A 15584-nucleotide genomic window follows, 5' to 3' on the forward strand; every position below is an offset into this window, starting at 1 on the left:
ATTTGCTTTGCAGTAATTGTGAGAAAACAGTCTCCACGTATAAATATCACTCTTCCAAATGCCACTGCTACAAACACTAAGTGGGATGTACAGATGGAAGATGAAAGTCATTTACTGCCTTTGTATCATTACCAAAAGTGGATAGTTCAGCCGTTCATTGCCTTCTGAAACTTCTTTTGAGAGCTACAAGGTAAGCCAGTTTCTATCTGACAGAGCTATGAAATCATCCTGGCTAGCAGGTAGCAAACGTGATTTTGTCACAGGAACTCAACTTCTAAAGACAGAGAGCTGAGAAAGATGATGTTCTGTCAAACCTAGTTTCATGAAACACAGAAGCTTACTTAATTCCCTTTTGATAAACTGTGAGAGCACCACTCCCATTTCCCCCTCATCCACTCACTCTCACTGGACCCGCTGACATGACTTCATGTACTGACTTGTCAAAGGACTAAAGGGCAGAAAAATATCCACACACACAATATTTTAAGATTCATCTGCAGTAAGTGCCATACCAAGGACAGGGACACGACTGTACAACAGGGAGTTGGGGGGCAAGGTCTCTGAGCAGCAATCAGCTGTTAGTGAGCACGGCTGCTCAGGGAATTACAGTCTTAACCGTTTTTTCTTGATTCTGATGGCATTTTTCCAATCAAGGCTTTAAATCAGACTGAAGGTAAATGTAAGATCTATTTAAGAAATGTGGACACTTGTCAAACCATCAGTGTCACTCATCAGCACAGTACTCACAAACGTGATCAGTGAACGCTCGCCAGGTGTTCTCAAGTGTCACTTCCAATTTTTTACGCCGTTGATACCAAGTGTGGAATGGTACTGATAAGTGAATGAATAATGCTAGGTTAAGATAGTCCACACAATGGAAACATCTATGTAAATATTAGCATGAAAGTGTATTTTTCTCCTATTTGCAAAAGAGATCCCTTCTGCTTTCTCCCTCTTTATTCTCCCTTCCGCCCCCCTGTCTTAAGGTTTCCAGATGATTCAAACTTGCAGGTACTTTTAAAAATGCTAACATTCTTTAACTCCTAACTCTTAGAAGTGAGAATTCATTCGCAGGATCTCTGTGTCAGGACTATGATTATAATCTGATCTCTGCTTCAAACAGGTGACTATCCTTCTGAGTCATTCCTTTGGCACAGATAAACATTAAATTCGTACTACTCTGTTTGAAGTAATTCACAATTTTGCTTGACAACAAAGCACAGGATGAGTATCATTAAATTTTATTATACAAAACTGACAAGATATGGCATTCCTTCAAATTAATAAAAACAACAACCAAGTCAAAACAAAACTGCTATACCTGGAACAGTGTTGTTAATGGAACAATTACTACACAACCTTTTGTTCAGCAGCAATATTTACCTGCAAGACCATTTTATAACATGAGAGGTATGATTAAAAAAATATTCCATCAGTTCAAGCAATAGTTTAATTTTCCATGAAATAAGTCTTTCTATAAACACTTTATGTTCAGTCAAAACAAACACTTTTGAGTTTTCTTACCTTAGACAACATATAAAACAACCAGACAGGTTTGGGAATCATCAGAGAAGTCTATCCCACGGGAGAAGTCTAAGTTCTGTATTTCACTTGAAAATGTCTGTCTTTATAAAATAAGTACTATCAACAGCATTTCCTGGCCAAAGATTTATAGCAAAAAAAAAAAAAAATCCTGCTTCTGTGATGTTTTATTCATCAGTGCAGCAAAAAGCCTTTTGGGTTTGTATTTGGTACCTCATTTCTGTGTCAAATTCAGAACTTGCAAAATAGACCCAGGGAAAGGTTTCTGTTAATTGTATTCATAAAAGCCCTGCTTCATTGCACAGGATTTACAAAAGGGCAGAACTATGCAAGGTCTTTCCTCTGCTTCTCTGCTCAACAAATACATTTCCAACAGTTTTCCCTTTCTCCCAGTGGAAGGAATGACTTCTTGGAGTTCTCAGTATAAACATGAAATAAAAAAGGGGAACTAGGTAACTTTGTTAAGTTCCAGTTCAGCTGTAAATCACCTTTAAACAACGGTGCTACTCAGTGCTACGAACAACTGCACAACTTGCATTTCTGAAGAAAAAAAAAACCCAAACAAGGATGAAATTCTCGGGGAAGCTCACGAACAATTGTGCCAAGAGAGCACAAGGCATCTCTGCCTAAGCTTTACAAAAAGTGCTTCTCTGCAGGACGCAGTCACTGCGATAAACTTCTGAGATGGTCCCAGGGCATAAGTTATCCTAGACTCGCACACACACTGGTACTTGTTACACTGTGCTTTCTGGGAAGAGATGATGCTGCAGCACTTTACATTTGACATTCTCTCTCCTCCTCTTCCAGAAGAAAAAACCTTCTATGCAAGATAAAAATAATTCTGAATCATTAGTCATGTATTAAAGAGCTAGTTTTGAATTATTTATTCATCTAGTCATATAAAATAAAGTGTAAAAGTATGAAGGTATCAGAACGTGGCTTTCAGCAAGGCAGTTTGGGAAGTAGGAATTCAACGTAAAACAATATATTTTTACCCTCTTTGAAAAGGGTCACATCAGAATGAATGAAAAACACTGAAGAATTTCACTTCAAGCCTGCACGCCTGCCTTTTGTCCTTTACCCGAGAAGAGAGACCACTGGAAGACTCCCCCAGGGTTTCAGTTGTGTTGTTCTTTGTGCTCTTGTGTTAGGTCTGGCTGGAACTATGTGCTGCCCTCTTTGGGTGGCAGGGACGGCTGAGGCTGCTGCGGTGGCTGTGTGCCTGTGGCAGTTTTGATAGAGTTCAGGGTTTTGCTAAACCAAGAGTTTTTGGCAGCTTGGATTTCATTCATGAGGGCTCCCCTCTGGTGCTCCAGCTCCTAAGAAAGCAGAACGGTCAGAAGTGATCAAAAAGAATTTAAAAAAAGAAAAAATAAAAATCTTCAAACTCAGTCTTCTAACTTTCTTTGCAGCCTCCCAGGCACTGGGGAGAAAGGACGCATTAAAACCACCAAAACAGCAGATGATGTTTAGATATACAAATGAGAATCCTTATTTCTGTCTTTTTAAGGACAGACAGAGGATTCTGGAAGTTCACACGCATACAGCAGTACAGGTATATGCCTTTTTTTTTGGTTTAGGGAGACTGCGTGGCATTCCACATACCTGAATTTTGCACTTGGCTTCCACAAGCTGCAGTTTGGTCTGTGCAAGTTCCAGCTCCATCTCTCTCAGCTGCTTCTTCAGTGCATCCTTCTCATCATCTATTTCTAAGCCTTTATTATCCAGGCTTAGAGCAGGCAGCTTCAGTGTCCCCTCCTTACTGAAAATCTCACTGCAGTGTTTGCAGGCCATCACTTTACCCTGGAATAGCCAGAAAGCTACTTTCACACTTCACATTAAAAGAGTTTGGTAAGTTCATGAACAACGCCCTGAGTATATGAAACAGTATTAAAAAAAAAAAAAGAAGACCTTAGAAACTAGTTAGCATTCTCTGTTTAAGCACAAAGACTTGACTTCTCAGTAAGACTCAAACCTTCTTGCTACCAAAGCTCTGTCATATTTTGCAGTATTTATGTTGGCACAATTCAGAATAAATTACAGACTAGGGACTTTCTTGATCAAATTCGTACAGATTTTGTTATTTGCAAGAAATCCAGCCAGCTTTTCTGTATTTCCAGAAGTAGTCAGTTGGTTGCAAGATGTAGTACTGGCCCTCAGTGCATGGTTAGAATCATAGGGGACAGCCTTTCTTACTAACATTTGACACACAGTTGCAAGGTTTTCATGCTGCCTGGTGAGGTGAAGCAGACACTCATGGCTGAGGATGTAGCACAGCTGGTCTGGGCTTGCAAACTAACACAGAATATTGAATTGTTTCAGCAGTTTACAGGAACATCAATAGTAGTATATCTTTTGACCAGTAACAGATAGAAATGGTCACTAAAAAGCAACAAATCAGGTTCAGCTTGAGTACTAAGGGGACCACTAGATGTTACCATTGGCAGAAAATGATTCCACCTACTTAGCAGTGACAAAGCAGAGGGATGGAATTATTACCTGATCAGGAAATACTTAGCATTTGTGTAGATACTAGGAATGGGATTTAGGGAATAGAGAGGAACTGCTAATGAAATTCTGGGGATGGCCCAAGCTGTGCCCTAATAGTAATTCTGATCCTCTCCACTATGCACACCCAAGTAGCAGCAGGTTTTCTCCTCTAGAGAGCCTTCTTTTGTTTACATTTAATGGAAACATCTGAGTAAATACAGCCTTTCTACACTGCTGCCAAAAGCACATTTCTACAAAAAATAAAAATAAAATTAAAAAAAAAAATCGACATTCCGTTCATTTTGAAAGTTCTGATCTGATAAACTTCATTTTTTTACACTGCATGAACAACAGATGGGGCTGTCAGTGCAGCTGGGTGAACACTGTTGCAATAAGCTTCAATTCACATTTTGTTCTGTATCATTGGCATTCAGCAACACTTGCATTCAAACCATTCCATAGGGAGAAGCATTGGTCTCACCTTTACAACTTCCAGTTCATCCTTACTGGCTGTCTGTTGTTTTTCCAGCCTGGTGCTCAGCTGGGAACAAATCTGGAGCAGAGAAAGCACTTTCTTAGATGAAATGGACTTTACAAAAATATGATCTGTGCTTTATAGTAATGATTATTTTAGAGCAAACACTTACTAAATTCTGCCTCACTCAGCTACACGTGTTACCCCTTAACAAATTCACTGCTGGTGATAACTAAGACTTAAAAATAGCAGTATTTGATACAGAACCTGAATACAGGGACAAGAATATTTTACAGATTATCTGATTTATAATGTTTACACAGCTCTGTGTCACCACAGCAAAAACATAAATAAAAATCACTAGAAATAGTTTAAAGATAGATTATTTTGGTTTCCCTAAGTCAGCAGACTATTAGGAAATCTGAAACAAGATGTATCAAAAATTATAAAGCTTTCTGAAAGCCTGAAGTGTAATGTTTTTTTAAAGCTTTTTAAAGTTTATATGAAGGATGAGATGTGCAACTCTGACAATTCAGCTCTCAAAAGGGGCTGAAAAAACAATTTACAAATAAATATGAGAAAGTGTCTTTATAGAACGTTACCTGTTTGTAGTCTGCAATAATAGCTGTGGTTTTCTTAATCTCAGATTCTGCCTTCTCCAGTTGCTTCCTGAAGACTTCCTTCAGCTAGGAATTGAAGGAGAGAAGTTACACAGCACACTGAATGAAGTTCTTGAAATGCATCATCAAATTGTTCTCTCAAAGACAGTCTGTGTTTACAACATTTCTATAGCTTTTTCTTACCAATTCCCAGCTCTGGAGAACTGGAAAAGGTCTGATTCATTTATTACACAAATACCTACTATAACCAACAAGTCTCTTCTGTCATACAGCGTATCACTGTTTAGAGAGTTCTCTGTCAAATAACAGAGCACGGTTCAGAGAAGATAAAAGACAACCAAGTGGGTGACAAGAGGTATGGGCAGACAGGTTGGTTGGTTGGTTGGAACAGGGAGAAGAATCTCTCAGCACTATCACTCACCTCTGTAAATATCTGGTTTAGTCAGTGGTACTGCATCAAAACACAGTTAACTCATTCCTCTACTGTTTACAAGTGCTAAACATGCAGCACCCTTTCAGTAGGAAGAAGGCTTCCATTGCCTTGTATGTAGTAAATACAGATCCTGGCAGCCTCCATTTTAGGCAGAAAGGGAATAATAATTGGTTTGATTGTTACAATTACTGTTGTGGAATGGCAATAACAAAAACCACGGTACTGCTCTCAAAGCATTCCAACGTGTGTGCTGCTATTCAGTATGTAAGTTATGTACGATTAAAACTGCACATTTTGCTAAAGAGCATGAGGTCTGGTCAGCAGCTTTACTTCAACCCTCAACTCCATCCTGCTGTTGGTTCTAGCTTCAAAAAGGAACATCCACAGCTTTAATTCAGTCAAGTTGCGGCCTCTTACAAGGCAATGATTCTTCCAGCAACCTTTTTAGGTAATTAAAAAACATCTGATTGTGCCTCCTTAGTTGTGATTGCTCTCCACCAGTGAAAATTCTTTCTATACTGGGGAGAGGATAAGATACAGAAAAGTGGACATTCAGGAAAACAAACAAACAAACAAACTGCACACATTCAGCCTGGCACTTTGAATTTTTGCCACTGCATTTTGAGGACAAAAGTCCCTTCTGTAACTTCAGTTCACTCCTGCTTTTCTGATCAACTTTTTGCGTGCGTTCAGCTAAATGGGAAAGATGGGAGGAATGCCTCACCTGAGCAGTTTCCTCTTCCTGCTTCCGTTTCTCTTCCTCAGTCTCCACGAGTTTCTGTTTGGTCAGGAGAAGTTCTTTGTTCAGAACATCTGCTTTGTCTTCAGCCTAGAATGAGAAGCAGTGGTGTAAACCACGTTACCTGTGCCAATGCAAGTGCACTGATGGATGTATCTCACAAGTATCATGGATTCAGGATCTAGAGTTGCCTTTTCCTGACATCAGAGGGTTCACCCAATCTAGTTTGTAAATGAAATTCCCGTTTCAAGTAGCTGCTAAGATATTCCTTTGTGCTTCAAAAACTCTGCAGAATGACCCTTTTGCCAAATGTTATCAGTACCCAGGTGACAGGTAAGCACAGATCACACATCCTAATACAAACCTAAGACAAACAGTATATAAAGTACTTTTGGTTGGCAGCAATATTAATCCAAGTGAGGGCAGCTGCTGCATAACTTTGCATACTGCAGAAAAAGTCAGGGGCCTGCTATGTACCTTACCATGTGCCAGAGCTTAGGTAAGTAGCAGAGACAAACTGAATCACCAAATAAGTTTGTTCATCAGTGCAAACAAGTACTTCCTGGAGAAACTTGACACGGTGAGTGTACTGGAAAATACACTGGGAACGCTTTGGGATTTGTGAGCACTGTCCTCACTGGTCACCAGATCCATCACCAGGGGAGAAATGTATTTTTCAGTGCCTACATATATTCTGTTGGCTTCCCCAACTGGCAGATGCACACTGCATCGCACCACATGTCCTCAGTAACTACACGGTAGGACAGGCTATGGCCATTGACAAGTAATACTTCGCTGAAAATACAAGAGAGAAAATGGCATCATAAACAACAAATAACAGGAAAGAGCTTGTCTCTGACTTGCACTTCGTTTTGCTACACTGCCAGTGGTATCAGCTCATCTACTGCCACAGGGTGAATTATGAGGGAGGGGGCGGGTGGTGGCTGTGGGTAGCAGGCCCTGGCTGAAGTGATGGATTGAAGTCTCCTGCATTGCTTACTGTTTATAAGTAGCTGTATGGGAAAGAGGAAAAATGAGCAGTGAAGGAACAAACAAGTGATAAGGTTGATATCTTAGAACAAAACGACTTGAAAATGACAAAGGTATTTTTGATAAAAGACCTGCTAAAGCCATACTTAGAAGGAGTAATTTAAAATCTTTCCTCCTTTTATGTGGTTTTTCCAGGTTCCCCAAGCACCTGCAGTGGTGCACAGTCTCACCTCTCCTTGCAAGTGAGGAACAAAGCTTTTCTTTCAGTGCTGCTGACCTGAGGTGGGGTGGGAAAGATTCATGGAGTCCCCTTCAGCTACAGAAAGATGCTAAAATGGAGGAGAGCAAAGAACAGAGCGGGCAAAAGTACACGCTCAGCAGCTTTGTCATGATACTGCAGAAAACAGCAGGGGCAGAAGCAGACATAGCTGTTATTCCTAGGGAAGACAGAGCACCGTGATGCATTGTTTTTGGCCTTTACACCACAGTGTTCACCACACAATGCAGTATCTGCTTGTACTTACACATCTAAATGGCTCTGATTTTTAGAATCACATGAATGAAGATCAGTAGAGCCTAGCTGTCAGGGGTCTAAGTAGAAATACAACTTGCACTGCTATCATCAATTATGTTTACAATTCTGAGGTAAGACAGAGATAGCCAAATAACTACTGAGAATCAAACTGAGAGTCTCTTGCAGGAAAAGATTTTAAATTACAAGAGGCACTACAGCTTTCACTAAGTAAGACGCCAATCAGGAGGGGTGTTACAGCATGGCCCTCTTGTCTTCTCTACCGCAATAACAGTCATTAAGGAATTTATCAGTAGTGCATAAAACAGATCCAGAAAGAGGAGGGTTGCACATGTAGTTCTCTGACATCATCTGTGACTTAAAGAGCTCTGAAAGCTGCCCCTCTATGCTCCAGTCTTCAGAGGAAACAAGCAGTTATCAGTGGATGCCAAAGAACACTTCTAATTTTTGTTGCCATGGATCTACAGTTAAAAAAAATAAATCCATCTAAGGTAGGTAACTTCCCTTTAAATCAGTCTTTCAAGGAGCATATGACACCATTCTCAAATATGTGTTCATTCTTTGGTACACCTGCATTCACGTGGAGAGATGGCTCTCTGAGTGTGACTAGAAATAAGGTCAGGAAGATGTGGGTACAGATTTATAATGCTTTTAATTTTGTATTGATGCTTTTACTTGAGCCCACAACCTGTTACGGAGCATAACCTGGCTCCTAAAACTGGCACTGATAAGCTGGAGCTTGGACACATCTCCATGACAAATCCCCGTTACCTGGTCCAGGTCATTCCGTAAGGCAATTTTGCTCGTTACAAGCTCATGGGCAAGGTCATCGTTCTCCTGCTCCAGCCTCATGCTAGCTTCTTGGAGCCTGCGGTTTTCCCTCTGCAGAAAGAAAAGAACAACCAGAAGAGGATATTAATTCTTATCAATATTAACGAGTGATAAGTGAATATACTGTGTGTATAAAGCACCGAGAAGGCAGAAGTGCACATTAAGACAGGACTGCTGCTCTGAGAAACAACAGTGAATTAAGCCAGCAGTGCAAATGCAGCAATTCCACTTACATCCCAATGGATATGTTTGAGTCGCGCTAAGTGACACAGTGATTGTAGGGCTTCTCTGTCCAAAGTAAACTCAGTCCTCTCTGTAAAAATGCTTCGTTTCTGCTTGCTCATCATCAAAAGAAATAAGGCAGATAAAATCCCACCAGCAGCAGTAAACAGGGAAATACTCACAATAAAGTTCTCAATCAAAAGGACAAATCTACCCTCTGCTCCATTTTGCAAAACTTTGTCTGCAGGTAGTTCACAAAAGCAGTCCATTTGTAGATGACATTACGCCAACCGCTCATCTTCTGTGGGACCAGTATAGAACCATAACCTGCACCTCCATTTGCATGCTCTCTCTACAACCTGCACCAGTGACAACAAGTGTGTTTTAAGGGTTCCTGCTGGGCAAAAGCACCAGATGAAGAGGGGCTGTCACTCCCTAAGCACAAATCCAGAACATCTTCTGCAGCTGATGCATGGCAACACAAAATGTAGAACTGCAGGCCCCGATGCTCCCCTCAGCACAACCAGACCTGTTCCACAAAGGAGGAACTAATTTACGCAGAGCACTAACTAATGAGGGTAAGTGCATGGGGAAAAAAAATTAACAAGGCACATTTCTTAAAAATCAGTTTAAGTGGCTGTTCTGGAGATGAGAAGCAGAATTCCATTCAGAAGGTATCTGTGGGGTGGTGGGCTTGCAGAAGTCCACACCAAACACTCCGCCTACAGAAAGCACAGCCAGTTGAGCCAGATGCAGCTCCCCTCCACAAATACATTTCGAGAGAAGTACAAAATTTGCTGGCCTTTGTCACACAGTGACTGCGAAAGAGACAGCAGTTGGAATTTGTGCACTATGAAAATGACAAGCTCACATGGAAACCTGTAGATGGAGAAATGGTAACCTACACAACAGCATCACAAAAAGGACACTCCAAAGGTAAGTTCTGCTCTCCAAAGAAAAACAGTAAAAGGGAATATAGATCAGCAATGTTTTCCAAGGGTTGCTCAGTGAATGCTTTTCCACACAATGTGATTTCTTTGCAGAAGCGTACTATTCACCAGCCTTCACTTCCTCCTGCTCAACAGCTATGCTCACATATTTTGCTCCTTCCAAAGCTCACCACAGTGAAACTGCTGCTTTCATCTGTTGCAAAAAACAAAAAATTTTGCATGTTCGTCTTAAAGAAAAAAGGACAACTCTGGCTCTAAGAGTATGCTAAAAAAGGTCTCCTCTTTGTGTTAGCTTCCTCTGTGGCAGGAAGCAGAAATACATTCTCCTTAGTGTGACCTTATTGTGCAAATAGATTGTGCACTGCCCTGCACAGGAAAGTCAGCTTGTTTCCTCTCTCAAAGACAGTACTTTAAATAACTTTGTTGTTTTCTTTTTTAAATAGGAACTGTAAAATATTTGTGTCTCTCACAGTTAAAATAACCATTGCAGAAAGAGGGGATTTTTAAAATTTTAATCACATTGTGTTCTGCTTGAGACGGGGAATTTTTAGAAGTGGAACTATCCTGTAAGGATAGCATGTACTTTAAAGCATAAAACTAAATTGCTGTCTTCAGTAACAAGAAGCTCCAATGCATCTTTACTTCTGTACGAATTCAGACCACCCAAGAAACGTCGTTTTTACAGACAAGGTTTGTCAGTGAGCAGGTAACAGAAAGTCTCTTCAGTTCATTTAGAAACTGGGACTGAATTAGGGCTGTACTGCTGTCAGATGCTACAGTGCCAATACCTTTGCATAGGGATGTTGCTTAGAGCAAAAATAACCCAGGAAGAAGTTTGCTGTAACATTTTTGCTCTGCTTTCGCCAAAAGCTTCGGTGTCCGCAAAGCAAGCTGCACAACGTGAAGTCTGAAGTTCCTGCTTTGCATTTGCAGACAAGTGGTAAGCAAGCTGCGTGGTTGGAAATGCACTATCCTCCTCTTAAACTAGAACTGACATCTTTAGTAAGTGAAACATCTCTTACCTTGGGCATCCAGTCTAAGAGCTGAGTCTCTCATTGGGCCACTTTACTCTTCCTCCATACAGGGCAGTGTGCACGATTAGATGGTTTGTCCTTTCCAGCTCCTCCCCCCTGATCTAGCAGTGAAAAACTGCCTCCTTCCTCAGGAGGAAACTCTCATCTGCTTAAGTCTAAATAAAACCTAACGTTATACAACAAAGATAAAAATATCGAATGGTGCTTTTTGTATCCAGCAGACTACTTCCGATGGCTCTGAAATGCATACAGGTTTTATAAAATACCGGTTGCGATGGAACAGAGTTCAATAGATGGAGCTGGTTTGTTCCAGCAGGACTCACAGGCAGTATTTTGTAACCTGGCACAAGCCAACTCGTCAGACCTGCTAGATGTCTTTGGTATAAGCAGCCAGCTTCCTGCCTTTTTTTTGCACACTGCTGATAATTCCCTGACTGTGCCGACAACTTCCTTCTCATCAGCACTACCCAGTTCCTACGATCATTAAAACATGACATTCCCTCTTTCCTAAATTCCTCCTTCCTGTTACAAAAAGCATCCCGTGAACTCTTTTAAAAGGAGGATACTGCATTTCCAAGAGGGACAAACATTGCTGGTACGAACAAACACAAAGAAACTTACCTCCAGCAAAGTCACAGACCAAATACTGCTTTCAACCATTGATGTAAAGACAGTGAAAACAGGATATAAAATATTTTTAATACCAGCAAAATCAGAAGAAAAAAAAAAAAAGTTGCCAATTCTTCAGTGGGTCTTTAGTTCCTATTTTTTAAAGAGGATATTCTCCAGCTTCCATCACACACTTGATGGAAAGAAGGGAAATTTGAAAGCAGGAGGCAAGCCTCAGTTCAGGGAGACTTAAGGGCTGAAACTCCACCCTCTGCTCCCAACCAGCCAGCACAAAGGAGCAATACCAGACACGATCAGTGATGATGATGCATCCTCTCTATGCTGCTACTCAAGCTGGGTGTAACGAGTCACAAACCTTGTTAAGCAATTCAGTGTCACATTTCTGGGGTAAGCAAACACCCAAACCACAGATCTTTGGCAAGAACAGGTCCTCGGTGGTGTAATGAAAACACTGTTTACAATTCACTTTCCTGATGCAATCAAACTCAAGTCTTTGTAAGCCCATTGGGAAGAGCCCTGGATTGCAAGGGCAGCTCTAAAGGAAAACCCTGAGAAACACCATCTAGAAAGCCAAAAGGCTTTTACACCACTACCCAGGAAAACCTTTCGTGGGAAGCAACTCAGAGGCTCCTGGAAGTTTGTGTCTTTCCTTGTTGACTGTGAACACAAGGTCCCAGAAGGGCAGTAGCACTTTCAACAAATTGAACAAAAATAAACAATCAAACAAAAAAACCAACCCAAACCAACCCACAAACAAGAAATCCCAACGAGAGTTACCTCATGTTTTCCCACATGGCAGTTACCATTCAGCTACCATGACTCTGAATAAAAACGCTCCCACTTCAAAGACAGAAAAAGCTATTATGTCCAAATCACACATTTATTCAGATAGACAACATCTCTGTCGCACAATGAAGCCCATGGAGGAAAATGCATTTCTACCTTCAGAACAAAGCCTTGGGCACAAGCAGGGTCCAGCCAACTTTATCTGGATATTCTCCCTTTTATTTAAAACAAAAGGTTGCTGAGCCCAACTTCAGCAATTTCTTAGCAAGTCAAACACAGCCCTGTTACATGAGATGTTCTTGAACACAGAAAAAAAAACCTGTAACAATATATAGAAAATATCAATCTGAACCATACTGCTATTTTTTTTTTCCTGCACATACAGGTCACTTTTTTTAACTGACTCTTTTAGGCAACTTGTTCTTTATTTTAACTAAAAAGTATGAAATTTGTTGGCAATGAGCAATTTAGAACGTGTTTACTTTTGCACCCTTTAAAAACCTGACAGCATTGTGAATAATGACTTCTTATGAATAATGAAAGATGAAATTACCTGACCATGAAAATGTGTCCATAAAAAAATATACTTTTCCTACATAATACCAGTAGATACAGAAGGAAATAATCATCAGAACATATGGCACCTGTTAATACTGTTCATACAGCACATCTTACTGTAGCATGCAAACTCAACCTGTCAAGGAAATGTGACTGGTTAATGGCAGGTGTGACATGGCAGCAGCAGCCCTTTTTTGGAGTTTATGGGGAGTGTGGGGGTGGTGGCTCTGCAGGAACACCCTGCTGGATGCACCCAGCTGCCTCGGGCACGAGGCATCTCCTTCCTGGCATTGCTCCTCAGCCCCAGCGTTATGTGCTCAGGAATACCAGGACAGGAAGAAGCTGTCGTGCACTCCATGGGTCATGGTCTCTCTCCCTGAAGTCAGACTGGTCCTCAGTCTCTCTGCATCACCTCCTGTGAGCTCTCTCCCTGCTGCTCACAGGGCAGCGGGGACAGCAGGAAGAGGCAGCAGCTCGGCTGGAGCCCTGCTGCCACCACAGGGGGTCTTGCTCTCATCTGCTCTCCAACAGGGAGGGGTCTTACTCAACACATCCTTCATCCCTGCCAGTCAGGAGCACCAATACAACACCATCACTGAGTACATCCCTAAGGTCCTGACAAATCTATTGGCAACAAAAAGCACAACACACTGCAAACAGCAAAAACTGTAACAATTATAACTAAAAATTGTTAAGAGGCTGCAAGCCTGTTTCCTTCTCAACCTCTAAGAGGAACATTCCAAGTGGCACCATGAGTCTGAGCAGTCCCCTCTTCCTAGGTAAGTAAACGTAAGCAACACAGTGTTCTGGAAGATTACAAACAAGGAGGACCTCTAGGGCAGAGTGCACACAGAGCACACAAGGCCAGAGGAGCTAACAGCAATGCTGTGCTCAGAGGCAATATATTGGCTTTTCACCAGCGCTGTCTCCAGCATTTCCCTAACCAAGCCCCCAAGCCCAGCCAGGCAGTCTAACAGTGACACTGCCAAAATAACATACATTTCAAACACAAGGGCTGCTGTGTGATCATTCAAGGGACAAGCGAAGCTGGCTCTCCATGTTCTGTCCCTGAGGGTCCACAGCTTGCATTTCCTGTTACGCTTTGGAATCTCTCCTGAAATGTCAATTCTCACCAACCTCAGCCTGACACACAAAAAACAAGCAAGCAAGACAACGGACAGAGAGCACTGACAAGCATTACCGCACCACATCAATCAGCTGAAGAATGAGTCTGAACTTGGCATTTAATGTGCAGCTAACAAGTTACGGAGCCTACCTAAGCACACCATCAGTAAGCAGAGCAGACCCCACGAAGGCAGCTGGGCAAGTGCAAGCCAACAGCTGCGCTGTGCTCTTGGCCATGACAGGGACTCACACAGGCAGTGACCACAGAGCCACTTTCTATACCCTCATTTGCAGTTTGGAGATGATATTCTTCACCACCCATCACCAGTTAATACATTTCCACAGAGCTTTAAAGAAGCCCTCTTTGGCTTTTAAGTATTAATTCCAGAGTAGTAGAAGCGAACCACTGGAAAAGAAGTTCATCAGCAGCAAGTTGTGTTTTTTTCTCAATGTTCTGATCATCAGCTCTTGGCAGTCCCAGTTCTCAGAAACAATAAAACATACACTCTTTGACATAAAACAACTACACTTAAAACACTGTTTTTCCACAAGCAAATATTACCTTTAAAGTCAGTTTTACTTTCTTTGTAACAGTAACTCTATCTTATCATATTTACAGTCTTTTACACTGTGGTTTTACGAACACGCCGCACTTTCCTTGTGCTCACATACCATGTAAACCTGTGGCAGCACCTGTAATTATTTACTAGCCCGCACTCTGGGCAGACTTTGTACCAACACATAATAAGGCACACTGAAGAAGGGCAGGAGAACATCACAGGTGTATATAAGCAACGTCAGTTCCCAGCAAAACCGGGCAATATCCAGAAAGATGCTTCATCTTTGGCAGCTTTTCCCAAGAAACACTAACCTCTTTTTAATACTGGGTAAGCGATAAAAGAATCCTGGACCACTGTGTAAAATATAAACCTAGAGGCAGAGCCTCCATCACACAAAAATCTGCGGTAACAGAATGTAGCAGTAACAATAAAACGAGCATATTGGAAACAACGCTGATCCAAACTTATCAAGGACTAATTTTTTTTTTGTCAACTATTGAGCTGTCATATTAATAACTGAACTTTATTCTTCTGCTGCTATTTATGACTATTAATTCTATTGCAGTAGTATACTAGGACCCCAGAAGAACACTGGGTCCCACTGTACTAGCCATTATACTGACATAAAATTACTAACATTTGCTATAAACAGAGTTGAGAAACAAGGACATATCAAGCCAAGGAAGAGTGCATCTTCCAAAAGTCTCTGTGGATGTTACTGCACACAGCTTGGGCTAGAACAATGTGTATTTTCTCCTTTCTGTGTCTGTAGCTGAGAATCACCCTTTGTTTCTGCGTCTCAGGAAGGTCTCCCGTAAAAGCGCAACAGCAGGAGAGTTACCTACAAACATATAAACTGAAAGAAGAAAAATATTATATGTGGCTACTTGAAAATGTCTTGAGGCTAACAAATTGTGATTCAAACACCCCTGCAAAAACACTGAGTGTTCAAAGTGCTCGTTCAGGAGAGGGAATGAGTTTTGCCTGCCATTTTTATTCCCTGAAATCTACATCAGCAAATCCTGGAGAGGTGAGGGTGGGAGCACACCTCTGCCTAATGGCTGGAA

General features: G+C 41.4%; 1 protein-coding gene across 11 annotated transcripts in view; it reads right to left on the bottom strand.

Annotated features, from left to right (window-relative positions):
• Positions 1–1225: 1225 nt before the first annotated feature.
• RABGAP1L (RAB GTPase activating protein 1 like) overlaps positions 1226–15584 on the bottom strand; it is a 199972-nt gene continuing 185613 nt past the window's right edge. For 8 of the 11 annotated variants that reach the window (XM_052666174.1, XM_052666175.1, XM_052666173.1 and 5 more), the window contains 6 exons: positions 8593–8703; positions 6285–6389; positions 5110–5193; positions 4514–4585; positions 3148–3345; positions 1226–2861 (listed from right to left, as the gene is read on the bottom strand). In XM_052666174.1, the coding sequence (XP_052522134.1) occupies positions 2706–2861; positions 3148–3345; positions 4514–4585; positions 5110–5193; positions 6285–6389; positions 8593–8703 (726 nt within the window). In that variant the 3' untranslated portion in view covers positions 1226–2705. Of the gene's footprint in view, positions 2862–3147; positions 3346–4513; positions 4586–5109; positions 5194–6284; positions 6390–8592; positions 8704–10846; positions 15374–15584 lie in introns of those variants that run through there. The other 3 variants (XM_052666176.1, XM_052666183.1, XM_052666182.1) reach the window with 2 other exon arrangements.

Source organism: Tympanuchus pallidicinctus, unplaced genomic scaffold (genome assembly GCF_026119805.1).
Source record: "Tympanuchus pallidicinctus isolate F22 unplaced genomic scaffold, pur_lepc_1.0 scaffold7, whole genome shotgun sequence".
NCBI lineage: Eukaryota > Metazoa > Chordata > Aves > Galliformes > Phasianidae > Tympanuchus > Tympanuchus pallidicinctus.